At 39.7% G+C, this 25622-nt stretch overlaps 1 protein-coding gene across 1 annotated transcript in view; it reads left to right on the top strand.

Annotated features, from left to right (window-relative positions):
* The window catches only part of CCDC146 (coiled-coil domain containing 146), a 109549-nt gene that overhangs the window by 59915 nt on the left and 24012 nt on the right, over window positions 1-25622 (top strand). Inside the window, exons 2-8 of the mRNA XM_027123813.1 lie at window positions 904-986; window positions 3865-4074; window positions 11792-11849; window positions 13706-13879; window positions 15917-15990; window positions 16921-17148; window positions 17797-17983. Coding sequence (XP_026979614.1) covers window positions 904-986; window positions 3865-4074; window positions 11792-11849; window positions 13706-13879; window positions 15917-15990; window positions 16921-17148; window positions 17797-17983 — 1014 coding nt within the window. The remainder of the gene's footprint in view (window positions 1-903; window positions 987-3864; window positions 4075-11791; window positions 11850-13705; window positions 13880-15916; window positions 15991-16920; window positions 17149-17796; window positions 17984-25622) is intronic.

Raw genomic sequence — 25622 nt, 5'->3', positions numbered from 1 at the left:
TGGACTCAAGAAATATTCTGAGCTAAGAACAACAGGGCATTGAGAAACCCAAATCTTATCTTTAGTTCTATTTTTTGTTGCCATGTCACCAGCAGTCCAGTTAAGTCCAACCTAATGCAAATGCTCATTGCATTATGGTAACACTAGTGTTTGATGTTGTGTTATGATGTCTGTTAGCTACTTATCACCTAACTCAGAGAGTAAATCAAAAGTTCTTTTGCCAGAAATGAAAAAGGAATAAATACAATCACTTTGTGTACCAGATAAATTTTCATGTTTCTTTGACAGCAGAGGCAGAGGCATCGTGGTACAGAGGAATGATGATGGATTTTTGGAGCTGGACCACGTGGGTTTAAATCCTGACTCTGCCTTTAACTAGCTCTCTAACTTTAAACAAATTACTTAACCTTTCTAAACTTTAGTTTGAAATGGAGATAATTCCTGTTCACAAAACATTTTCAGGAATAAAATAACTGATGTACAACAGTTGCTCATAAAAGATGCTCAATAATTATTAGTTCTCTCACCTTACAAATAGCCACCCTAGTCATCTATACTCTGTAGGTTGTTTGCTAAACCTAGAAATACGGTTGTTTTAGAACTGAAAGAATTTCACTCAATTCCTTCCCTCGATTTACAGATGAAGAAATCACAGCCTTCATCTAGAGAGGTAAAAGAACTCAGAGGTAAAAGAACTCGCCCAATAACTCAGAGAAGAACGGAACTAGAACCATTTTCTCTGAACACCTACCATCTTTCTAATAAGCCTTATTGCCTCATATGTTTCCTAATGTTTAACTGAAAGATTTTATGGTACATCCATATACCCATTTTATCTCTGCTTAAAGCATAAAGGAGGTGATGGCTAATAGTGGTCCTGTATTCCTGTGTTCTCTTTGCTAGTTACATGCTATGGGGAAACTTCCTGGAACCAGGATGGCAGAGTTAAAAGCCAAGTACACCTTACTGCATGATACCGTGAAAAGGTATGCTATTTACCGGCGTGAAGACACCTCTACTCACATCTCTACTTCTTACTTGTAGTGGGACCTGTCTTATTTTTCATTTTCCCAAAAGCAGACTCTGAGACAAAGATTTGAGTTCAAGCGTTTTAAGAAGTATACCAGAAATTATTGTGAGACAGTGGGGAAGTGAGATGGGGAAGGGTGCTATCCAGCTGGGGGTGTGTTAATCTTCAGGTTAACATTGCAGGCAACTGGGGCTCAGTCTCACTGAAGACTCTCTGAGTGACTGTAGAACACACCTCAGAGCTCTCCCACTGAAGGGTGAGGACGCTGGCATATTTGTTCACTCATTTCCATCCTTCGTTGATCAAAGATTGCTTCTGGGTAGGCGAGCTCCTGGCACTTCTAGCTTACCCTGTGAGAAGTCAAGAAGTTCCATTGGCCAGAGAAAGCTCTCAGGCAGAGGCATAGAGATGCTGTTGCTATATATGATAACTGTCCATCGAAGCTACAGGTGACCCCTGGAGTGTGCCAAGGGGACTTTGGTGAGGCCCTGACATTCTCTGCTACAGCACACTCCTGTAAGATTCTCTCCTCCCCACCTTTCTTCATCACTCAGAGGTGTAGGTTCTGTGACAAGCCCAGCCTATATCTGCTGAGATTCCTGTCTTTACTTCTCACCTGTTCCTCCTATCCCTGGCTACTCGCCTTAGCCCAGTCCTAATTAGCAGAGGTCAGAAGACGAGGTTTCAACAGAATAATTCAACAAGGTTTCCTAAGCATCTGCCATCAGCCACTGGGAATCAAGGGGGAAGGAGAGTGAGAAAGAAGGGGAAACCCTGTTCCGCTGCTACTCCCAAGCCTCCTTCTTCCTTTTCCCCGCCTTCTGCCTCATAGCTTTGCATGACATCTTCATTAAAATCCAAGCAGAGACACAGTGAATGGAAACTCCATCCTGTGATTCCCCAGCCATCCTCTCCCCCGATCTCTAACCATTACTCCTACTTCTTTTCTTGCTCATGCATTCGGCTACTCTGAGGATGGGAGCCTGAGGGAGGAGTGAAGGAGAAGAGCAGAACTGCATCCCTACGTTCCCTTTACTTTGACTCCACCCCATAGGCACTCAACTCCCTCTCCGTTCCTAACCAACCTCCAGTGTCAGAGAGACATGCAGGACCAAGGCTATGACGTTACTTCTTTCTCCTTCCAGGCTGTGTTGCAAAACCATTACTTCCCTTCTGCTACCACATCTTACCCCCTCCTGACCCCTTAGTTCCCTCTTTTGTGATTACAACCAACACCCACCACTCTCTCCCACCCCACTGCCTGGTGGGTGGGAGAGGCATGAAGATATCGACTCTTTACTCTTGCTGCCGGGGCTGTAGCAGGGCAGATATAGGCTAGAAATGCTGGACTGAAATTGAATGAGTCTTCCATAGAAACCACATTATAAGAGTTGTTAAATTCTCTTCTGCTGACACTATATTTCAAGTCCATGTATGTAAGTTACCACATGTCTTCTGGCTGGAACCCTAACCACCTTGTTCACCCACTTTCTGAGGGAAAACAGGCACTATGGCCCATGCCAATACCTTACAATTCCATAGTTGAAGACTCATGTTAAGGACATCAGGTAACTTCAGATTTACAAAGTATATACAGGGAAATTGAACTGTAAGAAATAACTCCAGCTTTCATTAACGGAAATTGCATCTATTATCTTTATAGCTGTTGTTGCTATTTGGTACCTAACATAGCGCCTGGAGCATAGGATGTCCCAATAAATGTTCTGCTGTTGAGCAAGTGACATATTGAAGCCTGAGAAAATGGGTGGGGCTGGTAACTTCAGTTGAGACAGGCTTGATTAAGTTATTGGGCATCTCTGCAAATGAGCAGAAACCTGAAGATTTCTCCCGGTGAGGAAAGTTGTTGGGGAGCACGCGCACACACACACACACACACACACACACAGAGCTGCCTTTAAAACAGGAAGTGGCAGGGTCTTGCTTCCGAACAGGAGAGATGGCAAATGTGAGGAAGTTGGGTTTCTGAGAAAGATAAATCAAGGCTGCCGGTAAGGCTGGAGCTGATGTTAGCGTATGATGCAGCATAGGTGAATGATTTCTAGAAGGTTACTGGAGATTCCATTAAGTCCAGTTTCTATGTTCATTCAGTTCTGCCTCTAGCCAGAAGCTTAACCCTTTTCCCAAGATAAAGCCAAAGCCATAGAATATAACTGGAGTTGTAGGAATCGCCCTCTGCTCTGACATTCACGTCCAGCTGTAGCCAGGCACTGATGTTATGATCAGAAATCTGTAAATTAATTGAAGTCCATAATTTTACAGGAGAATTTTTCTTCCTAGTTTCCTAGCAAAGTGTCATTAGAAAACGTACTGTCTTTTCTTATCACTAAGGAAGAAAAGGTTTTCCTTCAATCAGGTCATGAGAGTCCAAGAATTCGAGAAAGCCAGGGTTGCTGGGGCAGCTGGAGAGAGGACCCACTCTTTTCATTATTATTCTTCCCACCCTTGGAAGGTCATGATCATTCTTTAATGTCAAGTGCAGACATCACATTCCCATCCAACTAAGCCTTTCTCTGTCATCTCCCACCTTCCTGATCAAGACACTAGCGGTAGCACTTGTCAGCTGGTATTCCCTCTGCCTATTCACGTCTGCTCCCCTCTGCTAGACTGTGAGCTCCATTTGCCTCTAGTACCTAGTGCAAGACTTGGCACAAAAATGCCACTGAATTGAATTGAACCTAGGAATGGAAGGAACAGGGGCAGCAGTGTGGACATACTCCCTCCACTCCTCGCTGGAACCCTCCCCACAGGAGTTACTAAAGGTATTGAAGGTGTACACTTCTCATTATGCAAATCTCTGTTTTTATGGGACCCAGCATGCAAGAGTCAGAGGTCCAACTGCTACAGGAGGCCAAACATTTCACTGAGCAAATACAACAGCAGGAGTTTCACCTGAAGCAGGCTGATAATTTTCCACAGGCATTCACCACCGAGGTCTCCAAAATGAGAGAAGAACTTCTCAAGTATCAAAATGAATACAGTGCAGTGGAGGAAAGAGAGTTCCATAATCAGTACAGGTTGAATAGGTAAGTACATGATTCTCTCAAGCTCGCTGAAGACAGATACAAGCAGAGGTGTTTCCACATAAACGAAATGAGAAAAATTAGACTAACTGAAGAAGGAATTTTAGGTAGAGTATGAGAGAGCAGTGTTAAGAGGACGACAAGCCTAGCTCTTTCCTTGATTCCCTAGAACAGGCAGTCCCTGAAAAAGAAGGTTACACAACTTGCAGTAAGAAGCTCAGGTGACAGGGAGACGCTCTCAGGAAGAGGAGATCCCTGTAGTGGTTTCCGTGTGTCAGGAAAGCCATACCCATCAGGAGCTGCAACCAAAGAACACACTCCATAGAACCAGGACCTGGCACACACTCTCCGCCTTTCCAGCCCTGGTGGTGGCCCCTTACCCTCTTGCGATATCAGATCCTATGTCTGCATGGCCGGTACCCCACAAGCACTTGCCAAACAAGCTGTATGTGAATGGAGGGTCACATCTATTTCACTTAATTCTTCTAATATAGGAATGGGGACCACATAGTCAACCCTATTCTCCTATTACCAGACTATTCCTTAGGATCAAGGAAGAAAGTGATACCCTTTTGGAAGACACATTCACTTATCCAAATCTGGAGGATGTCATTCAGCGAACTACAGCAGAAATGTATTGCTAGAAGGGATAAATGTTATTTCTAAAATCCCCTCTAACATTCCTCCTGTGAAGAGCAAGTCAGTGAAAGGGTTTGTTCAGCAAATCACACTATTTAGATTGAATTTCAAAACAACTGCAAAATCCAGGTTTTGTGCTCTGTGCTGTGCCTGGGTACCGGAGAGAAAGCCAAACCACCTCTCCTAGGATTTGTTACCATTTAAGGTGACAGAACTTTCTCTGGCTATTTTTAAGAGTAGGTAGAGTTCCCTCAGAGTGAATGTAGCTCAGTCCTGCCAAGAGATAAGCGAGTGACTTCGGTGACCTTTGGAGGACTTTGCCCACCCTGGTTTTGAATCCTCTCTTTGGGGCCTATTATTTCAACTGGGGGAAGAAGAAGACTAGCTTAATCAGGAGAATTATATTCAGGGGGAAAGAAATCTGAGTCCTTCTTTGTCTTTCAGTCTAAACTTGTTTCAGGCTCACCAGTGAGATCTGTAAAAAGAAAGCCTAACTATTTCTGTGCTCTGTAAGCACTCTTTCAGTTGAGAAAATAATGAAATTAAAACAATAGGTGGCTGTTCATTAGTATTGAAAATATGAATGCTTGACATTTCCACGAAAGGGTAAGAGGACCATAAGTCAGTTGATATTTAAGTTGTTTAAAATTTCCAAGTATTCCTGCCAAGGGGAGAAGAAAAAAAAAAAAAAAAGACCAGAACTCTTGCCTTTTAGGTATAGACAGGCAAATTGTTCACTGAGTTGCTTGGCATGGGGCTGGAGGTGGAGGACTGTACATAGTGACCAACAGTAAACAAGGACATTCAAAATTAACATTTGCAGAAATGTTTAGTGTGTATTCATGTTGGATTTGTTAACATGTTATACTGTAGCTTAAGCAAACTCCCTTGCATTCTCAAATACTAGCAGCTCAAGAAGTAACAAACTTATTTTCATAAAAATAATGGTGATACCAAAAGAAATACCAGGAAAGAATTATAGGCTGTATACTTCATTGGCTTAACATTACATGGTATGGAAACAAATTCACTCAACACTTCCTCCCCAGGAAAAAAGTAGATATTTCCATCCCCACATAAAAATAAAGAAACTAAGCCAGGGAGGGGGAAAAGAAAAGAAAAAAAACTATTCATCCAAATATTCAGATGATATTTTTCAAATCAGCACAACAAAATCTCATTTTATTCAGAGCCTGAATAACAGAAGCCCAAATAACTAGCACTCCCCCACCCCAGCATCTTTAGGAACTTCTGACTCACTGGCAGCTACTAAGAACAATATACTGTTCACATATGCTAGAGAAAAGATATTCCTCTATAATTTGATTTTCTTATGTTTTCACATAATATAAACTCCTATTAAATGCTAATGGCGAGCATAATTACACGACTGGTTTATAATTAAATCTGTTACAACTGTTCCTGGTTTGGGATTAATATTCATAGATGATCTCTTGATAAGTATGCAGTTCAGGAAAGAATATGTAACTTACTTAAATAAATTAAGTAAATACATTACAAATAAGTAATGAAGTGATTAAATAAATACTGTTGAGAACTTATTTTAGAAACAAAGTAGAATTCATTATCTTTCCAAAAACTTTCCCTGAAAAGACTTTTTAGTATTCTTTTCAAGGTTTTCCTTGCCTTCACTTTGTTACGTTTTGGGGGGCTTCTCTGCTTACTAGTTAAGTCCTGAGATTTGGACGGCAAATCAATTGTGTCTCTCATGCTAAATCTGATAGATTCTGACAAGTCTCCATCAGCTGGGGAAACAGGGCCGTGGTCAGTCAGTGCTGTCTGTCATGGGTGTGGACGTGGAGAGGGGCACACGCGTGCTGCATGTGTGCAGGACTATCACAGTGTGACCATGGCCTTGGTAACTATTTCCTCTGCCACAGCTGCTTCCCTGTTGGTGCTCACCCAGGGGTTTAGCAGTCATTTTCCATTCTTAGTCCAACAGTAACAGCACAATTGGAACCAAGAAACAAACAGATCTGGTAAGAAAGGAACAGAGGGATTATTTCAGTGATGTCTCTGGAATTCCAGAAAGTTAGAATACGACAGAGGGCCATACAGTGCATCAGGATTAGTAGTAAGGAACAACTCACAGCTGGAGCAGATTTTACCTTCTAAACATTAAAAAAAAAAAACAAACCTTTCCTGCTCCCCCTGTGCCAACCAAGAACGGAGAGAGCTTAGAACAGGTTTTGCAGCGCATAGTCCTCATAACTGAGAGAGAAACACCCAAGATACACGTTTACAAGGCAGATCCAACCCTACAACTAACGATTCCACTTTCTGTCCGGGCCTCCCCACTCAAGGCAAGGTTTGAATTGCTTACAGACTTCCTGTGTGATTCTGAGTCGTGTCAGAGATTGAGAACTGTGGGTCCACAGAGCGGTCCTCAGCACTGACTACTCTAAGAATCCCCTGAGGCTTCTCTCAGTGGCCACTCAGTCTGTGCTCCAGCACCTCCAGCGATGGGGGCTCACAGCCTCCCGCGGCAGCCCAGCCCAGCCCAGCCCAGCCCAGCTTCGGGCAGCCTGACTCTTAGATGGCTTTCGCTTGTATTGGTTCAGAAATCTCCCTTCTTACAACTTCCACCCATTCAGGCTGGTTCTACTCCTGATGTGGATGACACCTCTCCCCGCTTGGCAGCACACAGGGCTTCCAGCAGTCCCTCTTCACCCACAAGTCCTTAAAACCAGAACCCTTTGATGACATGGTTTCAGTTCAGACTCTTGCTGTAGAAAAGTAATGAATCCTGAGGAGCTCTGACACTGAACCACCCCTTAGTCAGAAAAGCTGAAAATGTCAGATGTAGATTTTAATGTCAGTTTGAAAGTTTACAGGTTTATGTATATCAAGAGGCACACGTACAATAACGTTTTTTCATCCCAGCAATGCCACGCAAAAATGAGAACCCAAAACGAGAAAACAGACAATGCATAAAGATGTTTCTTACATTATTATTTATAAAAGCAAAAAATCTAAAGCAATCTAACTTCTAAAAAATAGTGGAATATTTCAATAGCAATGTATTCCAGAGGGAGCTTGATACTGAAAAGCACCCTGGAGTCAGATAGAGCTAGGTTTGATAGTCACTTCAGCCTTGACTGGTGAATTTGGAAGAGGTGCCTAACTCCTCAGTTTCTTCATTTGTACATTGAAGGTAACAATAGCCACTGAGAAAGGATCTGCAGTTTAGAAATGATGTTTGTGAAGACCGTGGCATATAGTAGGTTCAGTATATATTAGATAGTATCAATATTAAGGATTATTTTATTATGGTACATCCACCCACTAGAAAACCTTGAAACTAGCTATTAAACTATTAATTATGAAGTCCGTTTTGCAACTTGGGAAACTATTTTAATTACACGTTAGGTAAAAATGGATTCAATAATATATACATATTTAATATAATTTCATTAAAATATACAAGGAAAATAAAAATGATCAATTGTGGTATGAGAGGTGTGGGATTATGAATGATGTATTTCTATAAATAAAAGTATACATCTTTTAAAGGAAAAACGTCAATGTTTCTTAACAAAAAAGAAAAAATCAGATGGCTTCACAGGCAAATTCTATCAAACATTTAGAGAAGAGCTAACACCAATCCTTCTCAAACTCTTCCAAAAAACTGCAGAGGGAGGAACACTCCCAAATTCATTTTACGAAGCCACCATCATCCTGATACCAAAACCAGAAAAAGATATTACAAAAAAAGAAAACTATAGACCAATATCACTGATGAACACAGATGCAAAAATCCTGAACAAAATACTAGCAAACAGAATCCAAAAACATATTAAAAGGATCATACATCATGATCAAGTGGGATTTATCCCAGGGATGCAAGGATTCTTCAATATACGCAAATCAATCTATGTGATACACCATATTAACAACTTGAAGAATAAAAACCATATGATCATCTCAATAGATGCAGACAAAGCTTTTGACAAAATTCAACACTGATTTATGATAAAAACTCTCCAGAAGAGGGGCATAGAGGGAACCTACCTCAACATAATAAAGGCTATATATGACAAACCCACAGCGAACATCATACTCAATGGTTAAAAACTGAAAGCATTTCCACTAAGATCAGGAACAAGACAAGGATGTCCACTCTCGTCACTCTTATTCAACATACTTTTGGAAGTCCTAGCCACAGCAATCAGAGAAGAAAAAGAAATAAAAGGAATACAAATTGGAAAAGAAAAAGTAAAACTGTCACTGTTTGCAGATGACATGATACTATACACAGAAAATCCTAAAGATGCCACCAGAAAACTACTAGAACTAATCAATGAATTTGGTAAGGTTGCAGGATACAAAATTAATGCACAGAAATCTCTGGCATTCCTATACACTACCAATGAAAAATCAGAACGAGAAATTAAGAAAACAATCCCATTTACTATGGCAACAAAAAGAATAAAATACCTAGGAATAAACCTACCTAAGGAGGTGAAAGACTTGTACTCAGAAAACTATAAAACACTGATGAAAGGAATCAAAGATGACATAGAGATGGAGAAATATACTACGTTCTTGGATTGGAAGAATCAATAGTGTGAAAATGACTATACTACCCAAAGCAATCTACAGATCCAATGCAATCCCTATCAAACTACCAGTGGCATTCTTCACAGAATTAGAACAAAAAAAATTACAATTTGTATGGAAACACAAGAGACCCTGAATGGCCAAAGCAATCTTGAGAAAGAAAAATGGAGCTGGAGGAATCAGGCTTTCTGACTTCAAACTATACTACAAAGCTATAGTAATCAAGACAGTACGGTCCTAACACAAAAACAGAAATATAGATCAATAGTACAGGATAGAAAGCCCAGAGATAAACCTACACACATATGGTCACCTAATTTACGACAAAGGAGGCAAGAACATACAATGGAGAAAAGACAACCTCTTCAATAAGTGGTGCTGGGAAAACTGGACAGCTACATGTAAAAGAATGAAATTAGAACACTCCCTAACACCATACAAAAAAATAAACTCCAAATGGATTAAGACCTAAATGTAAGACCAGACACTATAAAACTCTTAGAGGAAAACACAGGAAAAACACTCTTTGTTTGCCCAGCAAAGGAAACCATAAACAAGACGAAAAGACATCCCTCAGAATGGGAGAAAATATTTGCAAATGAAACAACAGACAAAGGATTAATCTCCAAAATATACAAACAGCTCATGGAGCTCAATATCAACGAAACAAACAATTCAATTAAAAAATGGGCGGAAGACCTAAATAGACATTTCACCAAAGAAGACATACAGATGGCCAAGAGGCACATGAAAAGATGCTCAACATCACTAATTATTAGAGAAATGCAACTCAAAACTACAATGAGGTATCACCTCACACAGGTCACAGTGGCCATTATCAAAAAATCTAGAAACAATAAATGCTGGAAAGGGTGTGGTGAAAAGTGAACCCTCCTGCTCTGTTGGTGGGAATGTAAATTGATACAGCCACTATGCAGAACAGTATGGAGGTTCCTTAAAAAACTAAAAATAGAACTACCACATGACCCCACAATCACACTCCTGGGCATATACCCTAAGAAAACTGTAATTCAAAGAGAGACGTGTACCACCACAATGTTTACTGCAGCACTATTTACAATAGCCAGGACATGGAACCAACCTAAATGTCCATCAACAGATGAATCAATAAAGAAGATGTGGCACATATATACAATGGAATATTACTCAGCCATAAAAAGAAACGAAATTGAGTTATTTGTAGTGAGGTGGATGGACCTAGAGTCTGTCATACAGAGTGAAGTAAGTCAGAAAGAGAAAAACAAATACCATATGCTAGCACATAAATATGGAATCTAAAAAAAATAAATAATAATGGCACTGATGCACTGATGAACCTACCAGCAGGGCAGGAATAAATATGTAGACATAGAGAATGGACTTGAGGACCCGGGGCAGGGGAGGGGGAAGCTGGGGCCAAGTGAGAGTAGCATTGACATATATACACTACCGAATGTAAAATAGTTAGCTAGTGGGAAGCAGCTGCATAGCACAGGGAGATCAGCTCCGTGCTTTGTGATGACCTAGAGAGGTGGGATAGGGAGGCTCAAGAGGGAGGGGATATGGGGATATATGTATGCATATGGCTGATTCACTTGGTTGTACAACAGAAACTAACACAGTATTGTGAAGCAATTACACTCCAATAAAGATTTTAAAAAAAGAGAGAGAGAGAGAAAACGGACGATAGAAATGTAATTTAAAATGTCCTAAAGAATTATCCATTTTATGTTTGTTTAAGAAAATATCATTTTATATTTAAAGAAAAGACTGTAAGCCTTATCTTGTGGGAGAGTTTCACATCACCATTTTGAAACTCAGGGACGCTCAGGTGGTCTTTGCAATCCAGAGATGGCAGCACACTACCACCCCCTGGTGGCAACACGGCTAAGGTGTAGGATCAACAGCTTGGAAGTAAAATAGCAATTTATACGCAAGCTCTAAAAGGAAAGGTGTAAGTGTCCAAAACTCTGAAAAACTTCAACTTCAGCCTGTGGCCCACACAACTAACCTATATTAAATTCCACGTGGTGCATACTTATTACACAAATGTTAACTTACTTTATTGCAAATACAATTTCATAAAAATAAACCTGGTACGCATGCATCTTTAGACCTACTGGCTAGTGGGATCTGATAATTTGATGAAAGCAGTAGAGGCTGTAGCAGTAATCCAGGCAGGTACTAGTTTACTGCAAATAAAAGAAAAAGTCCAGAGCCCGCCTGAAGGAACTTGAGTCTGGGGGGCAGTTCGTGCTCCCAAGCAGTTACAATATGATGAGAGAACTGCTTTGATGGGTGTGTGTACAGTGTTGAGGCAGGACTGGGGAGGGAGCACCTAAATGGGCCTGTGGGACTCAGTGAAGCCATCACAAAGGATGGACACCAGGTCTGGCAAACACACCTGGGAGTGCATTCTGAGAAGAGAAAATAGAAAGTTATTACTGTGGAAATAGTATACTTTTTTGTACTTTGTCAAAGTTGTTTTTGTGTTTTGCAGCTTAATGGAAGAGAAAAGCCTCATAATAAAGGAAATCGAGAAGATACCTAAGCCAGGAGTAAGTCTTAGATTATCTAGACTTTGTTAAGTACGGCTGGATTGAAACATCCCTTTTGATAAATATTAACGTTTATCACAACAACCATACCCTGAAACATTTGAAAGACCCAGAAATCTTAACAATGGATGGTGCTGAAAGGAATATCTGCATAACTTTTACAGTAAACATAAGTGGTGCCAATTACAGGATTTAGCTGTTTGGCATCTAGTTCAGGTTATGTTTAGTTGGACAATATCTGCTTTGTTTTCAGAAGAAAAAATGGTTGGCACTTAAAAACATTATTTTTGCTATAGTTATTACTCTCATAGCTTCCTGACTGTCTCAAGCTTATTACAAGAATTTTTTATAAAGGTGTATCACTTATTCATTCCTGCCTAACAAACTGCCCCAAAACATAGTGGTTTAAAACAACAGCCGTTTCTTATTTTCCTCAGTTCTGAATTCTTCTGGTCTGAGCTGGCTCATTTGGGGCTGGAAGGCCTAGGATGGCTTCATTCATATGTCAGCCAGTTGGGCCGCTAGTTGGTCTAAGGTCACATGTCACTGGTTACTCTCATGACAGTGGAAGGGTTTCCAGTCTCAGGAAAGAGACAGAGAGTCTCAAGAGAGGGCAAACCCCAACACACGCACTTTTCAAGCCTCTGCTTAAATCACTGTTGGTAACATCACATTGGTCCAAGCAAGTCGCATGGTCACATCTAGAATCAATGGGGAGAGAAATAGGTCCTACCTCTTAATGGGAATAAGGACAAAGACATATTGCAAAGAGGCATGCAAACAAAAATAGGAGGAATTTATGTCCCTTTTTTTGCAATCTATCATAGAAAGTAAATACAGAGATCATCACACTTTGCATTGCTTTCACCTTCTAAATGGTTCTATTTAAAAAGTATGTTGTTGGTGGTCTAATTCCAAGGCATAGAGTAAAATGCCTTTACTCTATATGCATAGAGTAAAATGCTATAATATATATGAGTATGAATATATTGATACATCATATTATATATTAATATAATTATGTATATATTATATACTAGTACACAAGTATTCCTAACCATCATTTTCAACACAGATTCTGTGGGAAAAAGCATTGTGGATTTTAGTTCCTGACCATAGGATCACCAATTTTACCCACGAAGCCACAGTGTAGGAGGACGAGGGTGATATGCAGAAAGGCCAGAGCAGGCTAAATGGATCCTTCCACTAAGTCATTAGTAATGTGTGGACCTTCTGAGTATAAGAAGGCTTCTCTCTCACAAGTTAAACACTCCCCAGAAAATCAGTCATGGGAAACAAAGACCTGTTAGGAGTCTGGGGCAGAGGGCATTTGGGGATAATGTGCCTGAGTTAGAGAAGTAGTCTTAATAAGAGAGCAGGGGATTAAGGAGTGCCAAGGATACGATATTCCAAATATAAACTTCCTAATCTTTAATTCTCATGTGTGACTCAGGAAAACCATAAACCTGATATTCAAAGATTATTTGCATCTGGTGTTGCCAAATCACAAAGCTACTAGAAAAAAGGCTGGGAATTTTTACTAACGCTTTTTGGTATGAAATAAATATGAACTCAGAAAAAGGAAACACTTAAAATGTAGGAAGATAAAAAAGAGCATTAATTTAAAAATGAGTTCAAATCTAATGTGAAATGTTTAGCACACGCAGTATAATTGCCATGCCTTTATTGAAGAGGTCAGAAATAATAGGTTGCATTTAACTGCGCAAGAACTCATTCATGAATCTCAAAACAAATATAATCAAGATGGTGAGTAAAATTATTTTTAATTTGATTTTTAAGAAGACAAATGTTTGCTCAGACTCTGTATAATCTGATAATTTTCATGACTTTTAAAGGAAATGGAGAAGATGAGAATATTGAAAGAAAGCACTGAAGAATTACGTAAGGAAGTAACGCAGAAGAAATTAGAAATTAAAAATTTACGGGAAGATTTGACATCCAAGCAAAAGCAATTACTAAAGGAGCAGAAGGAACTAGAAGAATTGTTCGAATCTCAGGTCACCTTAAAGGTATGTTACTCACAGCTCATAAATATTTAAACACTGTGCCTGCAAGGACATAAAGGGGCATGGGTATGAAGATTGACTGCAAATGTTTGACAAAGACCAAAACACACACACTGAAATGTTCTGCATTGTGACTGATCCTATCAAACTAAACCTGGGCTCTGGGAATTCACAAAAGACTCTGGAGTGTTTGGTAGCATCACTCTAAATTGGAGTCCTGACCTGGGGAAAAGGCCTCTCTAAACCTCAGCAAGCATTCTTCAATATTGGAAATGAGTGTCACAAACACAGTCACTTCCTTCAAGAGCAAGCAAATGTTCTAACCTCTTTTGTATACTGTTATTACTGCATCCTTCTTTGTTTGATTCCACTTCACTTCCCTCTCACCGTGAAAGTGATGCAGGGCCTGTATTTATGTTTTAGGAGATAATTAAATTTCATTTTATTTTGAAACCTTTGTATAATAGGTCTCGAAACAATCGAAGTAACCTAGACTTATGTCTTAAAACTACATCTGAGACACCTTGGCTTAGAGGACAGTTATGATTCACTTTGACCTCCTTTTCCTTAAGAGTCAGAGCAGTCGGCCAAGATGTACCCAGATGCCACCCAGAACACAGGCACTGAGCACGGGTGAATTTACAAGGAACCCAATGAAACTAAGGCTTCACATGCACGAACCACCACCAAGGTCCTGAACCTAAGTATCATTTATAACTGTTGATTCTTTTTCTTAAAAAGAGCTCCCCAGGACTTCCCTGGTGGCACAGTGGTTAAGAATCCACCTGCCAAGGCAGGGAACACGTGTTCGAGCCCACATGCCACAGAGCAACTAAGCCCACGTGCCACAACTACTGAGCCTGCGCTCTAGAGCCCGCGAGCCACAACTACTGAGCCCACATGCCTAGAGCCCGTGCTCTGCAACAAGACAAGCCACCGCAATGAGAGGCCCGCGCACCACAATGAAGAGTAGCCCCCGCTCGCCGCAACTAGACAAGCCTGTGCGCAGCAACGAAGACCCCAAGCGGCCATAAATAAATAAATAACTTTATAAATAAATAAATATATAATACTTTAAAAAAAAAAAAAAGAGCTCCCCAGATTGTACAAGTTTCAGCCTCACAAAATTTAGATCTGCTTCAAGACTGAGCAAGATCCCAGGGAGAAACGCACCACACTGCAGGGATGTCCTCAACCCCAAGCATCTGTGTTACGCCAGACCCCAAAGTCCAGTGTGATGCTCAGGCAGGAAGGGGCTCTTCCACAACCCCTGCCACGTACATAAGATCCTTGAGGCTAAAAGTGAATCCTCCGCGAATCCACAGAGCACGGTGCAAAGTGGCGCGAGACGAAACGAGCTTCTGATCTTGGCCTTGCCATTTACAAGCTGTGTGAGTTTGGGAAAATTACGTACCTTCACTTAGCCCCGGTCTTAGGCAGGGTTCCCTAGAAGCAGAGATTAAGACAAGTATTCACTGAGCAGGAGCTCTAAGGAGAATCCCATAGGGTAGCGAGGGAAACAGGCTAGACGTGGGGTTCGAAGCGGGCCAAAATACGGTTTCAGGAGAACCCTCCTGGCAACCTGATGCCATGAATTGCACCGCAGTGGTTGCTCCACCCTGAGGCAGAGGGATGGGCTGCTATATCTCCACATGGGTCACAGCCTGCTCCCCTCCACCTTCCACCCCCCATCCCCCGACAAGGCAGCTCTGCCAGCCATGGCAATCCTGTGGAGAGAACAAGCATGAGCTGTCAGCAGCCTCTGCAACCTCTGAGGGATGGGTGTACCTCCATAAAGGGAATCTATGCAGAGCGCCCAGAGGATGTGTTACACTCAGCTCCTCTTTAAAATGGTAACAACCATTACCATCTTGTAAGGTCATTATGAATATTAAATGGAATAATTAAAGCACACTGCATAGTACAGGACAGGCAGTAAGAATTCTACACCTCGTAGTTCTTTTCTCTTTCCTGTTTAATTTGCTTGACTGCTTCTGGTCCAAGACTACATAATTTAACATGGTTGCATTTCTTTACTAGGCTGAAGAGGTCCACCATCAATCCATTCCTGTACAAATTGGAAAAGAGATAGAAAAAACAACACGCAAAAAAGTGTATGGCTTAATTTTATTTTTTATCCCTCCCAGCCCACGCTCCCCCAAGTTATGTGTGCATGCTAAAACAAGAATATTAACCACTGAACACACCGAATTACTGTTATAATTTTAGAAATATCTGCATTTGGTCCTGTCTAGGTTGTATATATCAAGTTCTTCAGGAGAATGTAGTGCAGCACATTACTGTCATTCCTAGCATTTATGTCTTAATTTTGGGACAATATTCTCTTTCCAATTTTATATCATATCTCTATGGAGAACACCAACTGACTTTAACAGATCTGTGTATGGAATAAATGATTGGAACTGTGTAGAGTTTCATGGTCTAGATATATGTTGGCCAGCCAGATGCCTAAAGCCCAAGTGACAGTAACTCTTCACTTGCCAGCTATTCACGTGTGTAAGACCCCCAAGCATTCAGAGCAGATTTGGAGGCAGAAGTCACCGAGGAATTCTCAAGGTTTAGAGGAACCGAAAAGGGTAAAGATAAGTGAAGATACAAAAATCTGGAGAAGTACTATGATTGCTCTGGTGACTGATCTTAAAAGAAGAGAGAAAAAAAGCAGCAGACACTAGTAACGTTTCTAAAAGCCAAGCCCACTAGCATCAAAGTTGAGAAATTTACCTCAATTCAGGGAGGCTGGTCAGGATGAGGGCAGAATCCCAGGAGACGGTAGCAGTGGGGATCTGGGGAGAAAGTGGGGAGGCTGGACAAATTCCTGCCCTCAGTGGCACTCAATGGAGATATCCCCTCAGTCCCACTCATCTGTGGTCTTCACCCCACTTCTGAGATCACTGAATTTGTGACTAGCCCTTCTGTTGCCTGGTCAGAAAGTAAAAATAGGTAGACAGCCTGGGCTCAAAATAAGGCAAACTCATGTGTGTGTTGGGCACAAATGTATATGTGTATGTATGTATCCCTCACAGAGAAATGGAAAAGAAAAAACTGGTCGTGGAATATGAACTCAAAGAGCTAAATGACTCCCTAAAGAAAGTTGAAACCAAAATTAACGCTGTAATGGAAGAAAAGGAGGACACAATAAAGGAAGTTGAAGGCAAACGAGCCTTGCTTGAAATTAAAGAACAAGAATATAACCAGTTGGTCAAGCTACTGGAATTAACCAGAGAGAATGAAGCAACTTCACTAACTGAAAGGTTAGTTATATTAATGTGTTTCTGTCATCTAAATTTTCTTCAATTTGTATTTGAGGATTCAAAACATAATCTCAAACATTTATATTGATTCAATAAACATTTTTATAGAAGTTTACATTTTTACCATTAATAAAAATATATTATTAAATAAAGCATTTCAAAGTATTTCTCCATCCTTTATTCTTCACTGCCCTCAATTTCCTGTGCCCAAAAACTTAAGGACACAATCTATCGCACTTTTTTCAGTTTCTAAAACATGCCTCAGGGAAATTCTATCACTGGAGTGTGCTATAATGGAGGGACTTTTTTCCCTGAAAATTATTGTATTCTGAGGTAATCATGATTTTTTTCCTAATGGGAGCAATTTTGTGGTGTGAGTCTCTGGCAGAGTGTTATTTTCCATTTTTAAGCGAAATTTCAGGGAGACTAGAAACTTCTGCCTCTGCCAATTTGCTCTTCCATTTGGGGTTTTTTTAGTGGCTGTGACTCTGACAAAGAACTCGCAAACAGAACTGCTTTGGGCATGACTTACAATTTGATTCTAGCATGAAAATAGTTCCTTATGCACCTGCTGAGCACACTGTCTTGAAAAACATGAAGGGCAGTTGATGACAAATCACTTTCATATTCTCTTTTTACCTGGAACAGAGGGATCTTGGATCTCAATTTACGAAACTGTCTCACTGACAAGCAAAACTACCATGATGAACTTTCCCGTAAGCAGAGAGAGAAAGAGCGAGATTTTCGAAATTTAAAAAAAATGGAGCTACTCTTGAAAGTGTCCTGGGATGCACTCACTCAAACACAAGCACTGCAACAAAGGCTTCTGTTAGAGGTGGGTGCTAAACACCACTATCGGGTTTGTAAGCTCTGCGACGTCTTTTTGTTTTTTGGGTTTTTTGGTTTGGTTGTTTTGTTTTTTTTTTTCCTTTGGGCCGCGCTGGTGCGTCTTGTGGGATCTTAGTTCCCCAGCCAGAGACTGAACTCAGGCCCTTGGCAGTGAGAGCGTAGAGTCCTAACCACTGGACCGCCAGGGAATTCCCTCAGTACTGTCTTTTTTAAGCAAAAATATTTCAAGAATTTGTTTTTGCTGTCAATAAAGAAAGAGGGAAAGGAAAAGAACAGAGAAAAGATAACTTTAAAATGGATCAAACCTGTTATAGAGGCTCTGTCTTATAGTATGTTTCAATCTTTTCGCTAGCCCAAGATTAGAGAAATGTCTTATTGGGATCAAGCAGCAGCCTGGCCAGGGGAGGCAGTTTGGTCATCTGGCTCTGGAAGAGCTAACGGGTTCATTACAGGGTAGGACCAAGTGGACCACTATGTTTGAAGTAGTTGAAAGAGTCAGATCCAGAATGGTGTCACTGTAGACTACAATAGTCAGAAACAAGATCAGATCATGTAAATATAGATGGACAGTCAGCCTGTACCTCCAATTAGTCAAGGGCCATCAGAACCCAATGTCTGGCTACCTGGATAATTTTGTGCAGTATCGGAGGTGTACTACAACCAGAGAATGCTCAGTATAGCTGTTACTTTCTTACTACCTCTGCACTCCCAAATGGAGGGGTTTTGGTCCTGTTGCCTCTGATTCCCTCCTCTCTCACGTGGCACTCCCTGTGCTAATCAGCCGAGCAGTGCTAAAAGGCAGTGGATTGTTGAGAGGGCTGCATCCCTGTGCCCAGGCCTTAGTCAGTGCTTCCTTTGGTGAAAATGAGATCAATCTCTGAGATGAAGCAGCTGGGGGTACAGAAATCATACCTGTTTTCTTCAGGACTGTCATGGTCCCTGACCTTATGGAGGTTCATGACCTCAGACATGTAAACAGGAGTTTCCAGCTATAGTAGACACTTCTGATCCTAACCTATAAGCCTAATGCTCTTCTCCTTCTGGGAATATGGAAGGTTTATACTTCCTTGTACGCTCTGTCATTGAGCAGGGTCATATGATTGGTTCTGGCCAAGGGATTGTGGGCAGAAATGACACATGTTCCTTCCATCCTGGAGCAGTGTGAGACCCTCTAGCTCTTTCCCCCATCCCGTGGCCATTGTGGAAGTACAAGATGACATGGAAATGCTGTAAATGGAAGCATCCAGGAATGCTGAGCCAACTGTGGTCGTGGAGAATCACCTTGACTGGCCACAGGCTTTGTCAGAGCAAGAAATAAGCTTTCATGCTTTTGAGCCATGATAGTTGGGCTTGTTTCTTTAGCATAACCTAGCCTATCCTGATTGAAAGACCAAGATTTAGCAAAGTGTGAAAATAACTGGTTAGAGTTATGAGAAGTCTAAATAACTAGGTCTTGGTCTTGCTGTCAGATGGCACTCATGGACCTTTTTTCCTATCTCAATGGGGCAAAATGTGCTTTTCACAATTTTGCAAAACAAATAGAACAGTTATTTGTTATTATTAAATAAAACAACAGTATTTATGTTTCTCATCTACTTTTAATAGTTTTATTAAAATTCCTGCATGTAGATTGATTCTTTTATGACAATGAAATATTTTAAACTATAGAAATGCTTTTTTCCATAAAAGTTTACGTTGTCTGATATTAGTACAATCAACCATTACACTAGTTTTTTTTTTATTGTTGTTAGATTTTGCATGATTATTTCCTTATCCAACAATTTACTTTCATTCTCTCTTTGTCCTCATCTAGGTGTGTCTTTCATATGCAGGATATACTTTTTAATATCTAGTCTGAAAACTTATGCCTTTCAGTTCTTGTATTTAGTCCAAAAACATTTAAAGTAATTATGGATACACTTGGGCTTATGTCTACCGTATTACTATTGCTTTTTCTTTGTCCCATCTATTGTATGTCTCATTTTCTCTCCTATCTTTTCTTCTTTCGGGTTAATCAAAAAGATGAATTGTTCAATTTCCTATTGTTCTATTTTCCCCATTTTTGATATGCATTAGTTTTGCATTCTCTTTCCATCCCGAGTGGTTATCCTGAAGATGACACCATTCATCCTTAAATTAGAGTCCAGTAAAAATTCTTTCACTACTTCCTGGATAATGCTAGAACCTTTGAAGACTTTAACTCTATTTACCTTTGCAACTCTCATACGTTCACATATATTTTTTAAATCCAACTTTTCAAGTTATTCTTACTTGAAGTATTGGCTAACTACAAGCTATTCTATTTTAGCCCAAAGCCTTTCACATTAGGATGTTAAGTTGGAACTTTGGGTAAACACAGACCTTCTGGTACTCCACCTCAATCACGGTGAGATTTACAGTGATTAGCAGCTAAAACATTTCTTCTAAGACCTAGTGGAATCCTAGATGTGATGAGTAGGAAGCTCTTAGGAGCAGCAAATGTTGTTTTTATTGATAATACAATCCCTGTTTATTGACCAAATAACCATAAGTAAGATTTCTTTAAACAATAATAGGAAAAAAATTATCATTGCCTTTAGTAATCTATTGTGGTGATTCCAGTAGTAAATAAAGTCACTCTGTTAAATATTTGCTAATGCTGACTCAACAAAACATTACCCTTAAAAGTAAAAGATAAATAGAAGCAGTAAGATAATTTGCCACTTAGAGAAATACCTATTAGTGATCTCAAAAGCAGTTATACACTGATAAAAGTCACAATATTGGTTCTAAAATATGATACACCCTAAACAAAATTAAGTTGGTCTCTACCAGAAAATCTCAATTAACTAAAATAGAAGGGGTACATAAACATAATATAAAATGTAATTCTGCCATTTATACTTCCAGTTAAGATATGAAATATTGCAGTAGACCATGGTTCCTGTCATAGTAGCCAGAAAAAATGGATAAACTAAAAATCAGATATTTTAAAAAGACATATGAGAGTTGTGGGAAGTAAATTCTAAAACAGCATAAACACTTCATAGGTGAACAGAGACAGGTAGGCTTTTTCCTCCCTGAAGCATTTGCCAAGTCTAGGCATGGGCAGGTAGAAGATGGACCTCCCAAGAAATAACACAGCTGGAGGCATAACCCTCCCAGACTTTAGACAATACTACAAAGCTACGGTAATCAAAACAACATGGCACTGGCACAAAAACAGACATATAGATCAATGGAACAGAATAGAGAGCCCAGAAATAAACCCACACATCTTCAGTCAGTTAATCTTCAGCAAAGGAGGCAATAATATACAATGGAGAAAAAACAGTCTCTTCAGCAAGTGGTGTTGGGAAAGCTGGACAGCCTCATGTAAATCAATGATATTAGAACACTGCCTGACACCATACACAAAAATAAACTCAAAATGACTTAAAGACTTAAATATAAGACATGAAACCATAAAAATTCTAGAAGAAAACATAGGCAGGGGCTTCCCTGGTGGAGCAGTGGTTAAGAATCCACCTGCCAATGCAGGGGACACGGGTTCGAGTCCTGGTCCGGGAAGATCCCACATGCCACGGAGCAACTGAGCCTGTGCGCCACAACTACTGAGCCCGTGCTCCAGAGCCAGCAAGCCACAACTGCTGAAGCCCGCGTGCCTAGAGCCTGTGCTCCGCAACAAGAGAAGCCACCACAATGAGAAGCCTGCGCATTGCAACAAAGAGTAGCCCCCGCTCACCACAACTAGAGAAAGCCCACGTGCAGCAACGAAGACCCAATGCAGCCAAAAATAAATACATAAATTACAAAAAAAAGAAGAAAACATAGGCAAAACATTCTCTAACATAAATTCTCTTGGGTCAATCTTGCAAGGCAATAGAAATAAAAGCATAAATAAACAAAGGGACTCTAATCAACCATATAAGCTTTTGCAAAGCAAAGGAAAGCATAAACAAAACGAAAAGACAACCAATGGACTGGGAGAAAATATTTGCAAATAATGCAACCGATAGAGATTAATTTCCAAAATATACAAGCAGCTCATACAGCTCAAAATAAAAAAAAAAAAAAGAAAACAAACAACCCAATTAAAAATGGGCAGAGACCTAAACAGACATTTCTCTAAAGAAGACATACAGGTGGCCCTCAGGCACATGAAAAGATGCTCAACATTGCTAATTATTAGAGAAATGCAAATCAGAACTATAATGAAGTATCACCTCACACCAGTCAGAGTGGCTATCATCAAAAAGTCTACAAATAATAAATGCTGGAGAAGGTGTGGAGAAAAGGGAACCCTCCTACACTGTTGGTGGGAATGTAAATTGGTACAAGCATTATGGACAACAGTGTGGAGGTTCCTTAAAAGACTAAAAATAGAGCTACCATATGATCCAGCAATCCCACTCCTGGGCATATATCCAGAAAAGATGAAAACTCTAATTTGAAAAGATATATCCACCCCAATGTTCATAGCAGCACTTTTGCAATAGCCAAGACATGGAAGCAACCTAAGTGTCCAATCAACAGATGAATGGATAAAGAAGATGTTATATATATATATATATATATATATGCACATACATGCACATACATACACACACAGAATATTAGCCATAAAAAAATGAAATCATGCCATTTGCAGCAACATGGATGGACCTAGAGATTATCATACTAAGTGAAGTAAATCAGACACAGAAAGACAAATATCATATGATATCACTTATATGTGGAATCTAAAAAAATGATACAAATGAACTTATTTACAAAAAAGAAATAGACTCACAGATATAGGAAAAAAATTATGGTTGCCAAAGTGGAAAGGGGAGGGGGAGGGATAAATTAGGAGTATGGGATTAACAGATAAATACCCACATATATAAAGTAGGTAAACAACAAGGATTTACTGTATAGCACAGGTAGCTATATTCAATATCTTGTAATAACCTATTATGGAAAAGAATCTGAACCTGTACACCTGAAACTAACACGATATTGTAAATCAACTATAGCTAATTTTTTTTTAATAAAAAAATTAGAAACAACAATGTCCTACTGTATAGCACAGAGAACTATATTCAATATCCTATGATAAACCTTAATGGAAAAGAATATTAAAAAGGAATGTGTATATATATATGTATAACTGAATCACTTTGCCATACAGCAGAAATTAACACATTGTAAATCAACTATACTTCAATTTAAAAAATATTAAAACTGAAAAAAAATTTGATAATGAATATACAACCTTTAACACCTTCCCAGGCAGACAGCAAGTGGACATGTTACCTCTTAGTAACAACAGTAGTGCTAACTACATGTGACACAGAGCCACTGGGGATATGGAAATAAATGCAGCCTATTTGAGAAGCTATAATTAGAAACAAGGAGACCTTCTGAACCCTGTTTTCTGCCTTCACTCAAAGGCTCACCTCAGTGGCGCTCATTGCCCAGTAAGTTCCAAGCATAGTAGAGGATACCTCACTGGCCAGGGGCCTCCATCCATTGGTAAAAGGACCACCTCCACGGTAAGAAACATGAGGTTGTGGGGAGTAGGCAGTAGTGCTCAGTGTCTAAACTCAATTCTGGATTGAGAGGAGAATCTTGCTAATTTGCTCCCAACACAAAGCACACAGGAGTAAGCATTTAATGCAAAGTAGAAATGACCGACCATATCCTGAGCCCAGGACTCTGCTGCTCCCAGGAACACCAAACTGAAAAGCAAAGTCATTTTGGAAGAAATAATCCAGCCTCACTTGCTCTGGTCACTTACTTTGCTTTGATGAATGCTCTAGGGTCTCTCTCCTTGTGCTGGCTTCTCAGCTCAGAATAGCTGGGGTTCTGGCATTCCTCTCAAGGCAACTGATTTGTACAACATTTTGGAAAGTTTGAGTGTTCATAAAATAAAACTAAATAATGGCCTAGTGCCTACTTCAAAAAAGAAAAAGAGAGTTGAAGATAATGGTTTAAATGACTAAAAAAAAATGTTCATTGCAAGATTATTTTTTTGGTCAATGAATGTAGACTGGAAAGTGTATTCAGGTAAAACTGATAAAAGAAAAATCAGAAGGAAGAGAAAAGAATGACCAATGACTAGAAGAGGCAATTTTTCACGGAGTATAAAGAACCAAGGGTGAGTGCATATGTTTAAGAGTCTGAACTACTTGGGGTAACTCTAACTGTTCAGGGAACACAACAGGGGCCTATATATCCCACACCAAATGGATAAATAATCCCTACTCCTCAAACTCTCACTTAAGAGGTAACATACACAGTCTACCAAAGCAATAGAAATAAAAGCAAAGATAAAAAATATGGGACCTAATCTAACTTCCAAGGTTTTGCACAGCAAAGGAAACCATAAACAAAACGAAAAGACAACCTATGAAAGGGGAGAAAATATTTGCAAATGATGTAACCAACAAGGGATTAATTTCCAAAATATACAAACAGCTCATACAACTCAACAACAACAAAAACAAACAACCCAATCCAAAAATAGGCAGAAGAACTAAATAGACATTTCTGTTAAGAATACATACAGATGGGGGCTTCCCTGGTGGCGCAGTCGGGGAGGAATTGGGAATTTGGGATTAGCAGATGCAAACTATTATATATAGAATGGATAAACAACAAGGTCCTACTGTATATTACAGAGAACTATATTCAATATCCTGTGATAAACCATAGTGGAAAAGAATATTCAAAAAAAGAATGTATATATATGTATAACTGAACCACTTTACTGTACAGCAGAAATTAACACAACATTGTAAATCAACTATACTTCAATAAAAAAATGAAATATATCCAAAATAGATAAATAAATGAGATGTGTGAAAAGTGTAAAAAAAATAAAATAAAACAAAAGCAACACACATATACATCCTAAACTGAACTCTGAAGTCTGTAATTATAATTTCCTCTCTGTTTGGTCCATCACTTTGCCAATAGTTTGTCCTTATTACGGTTTTTTCCTTCAAAGAAATGCAAATAAGATTCTTGGCTTTTAATCAAGAGAAGCCTTAAGTGCTCTACCATCTAATTACTAACGTAGAGTGGGCTCTGTTTGTTTCTGTATGTTGAAATACAGTTGGTCATGCAGTACCAAGAAATATATATGATTTTTATTGGGCTTTAAAAAAAAAAAAAAAGAGAATATGGGCCTGCCATAGGGAGAGAGACTTTGCTGGGGTTAGGTAAAACAATGACAAATTGGAATATGGAGGATTCCTTAATCGAAGACATCACACTCTCAGGAAATCATACTACACATTACAGTACACCTCTGCATTTAATCGTGGCTCCTGTTGACTTCCATTTGGCCCTGAAGAGAAATAAAACCCCATATCTACACTTTAATACAGTCCCCTCAGTGACTAGAGGTTTTGCTCTGACATTCACCGTCATGTTTTAAGGGTTGGAATAGTATGACTCTGCAAGGTTATTCTCTTTCTAAACACAAAACCATGCCCAAGATTGTGACGACAACAACAAAATCCTATAACCAAGTAAATATGTCACTTTCTGTACGTACATGTCAAGCTGTATACCATGCAGGTCATCAATCCCAAGGGAGCAGAACGCCATGCACCACTTACCAGTCCTGGGGAGGAGGCCCGTTGCATCTTGGTATT

The sequence above is a fragment of the Aethalodelphis obliquidens genome, unplaced genomic scaffold (genome assembly GCF_003676395.1).
Source record: "Aethalodelphis obliquidens isolate GAN/ISIS:26980383/991018 unplaced genomic scaffold, ASM367639v1 scaffold27, whole genome shotgun sequence".
Taxonomy (NCBI): domain Eukaryota; kingdom Metazoa; phylum Chordata; class Mammalia; order Artiodactyla; family Delphinidae; genus Aethalodelphis; species Aethalodelphis obliquidens.
The sequence above is the reverse complement of the archived record's forward strand: the minus strand, read 5'-3'. Positions and strand labels throughout refer to the sequence as shown.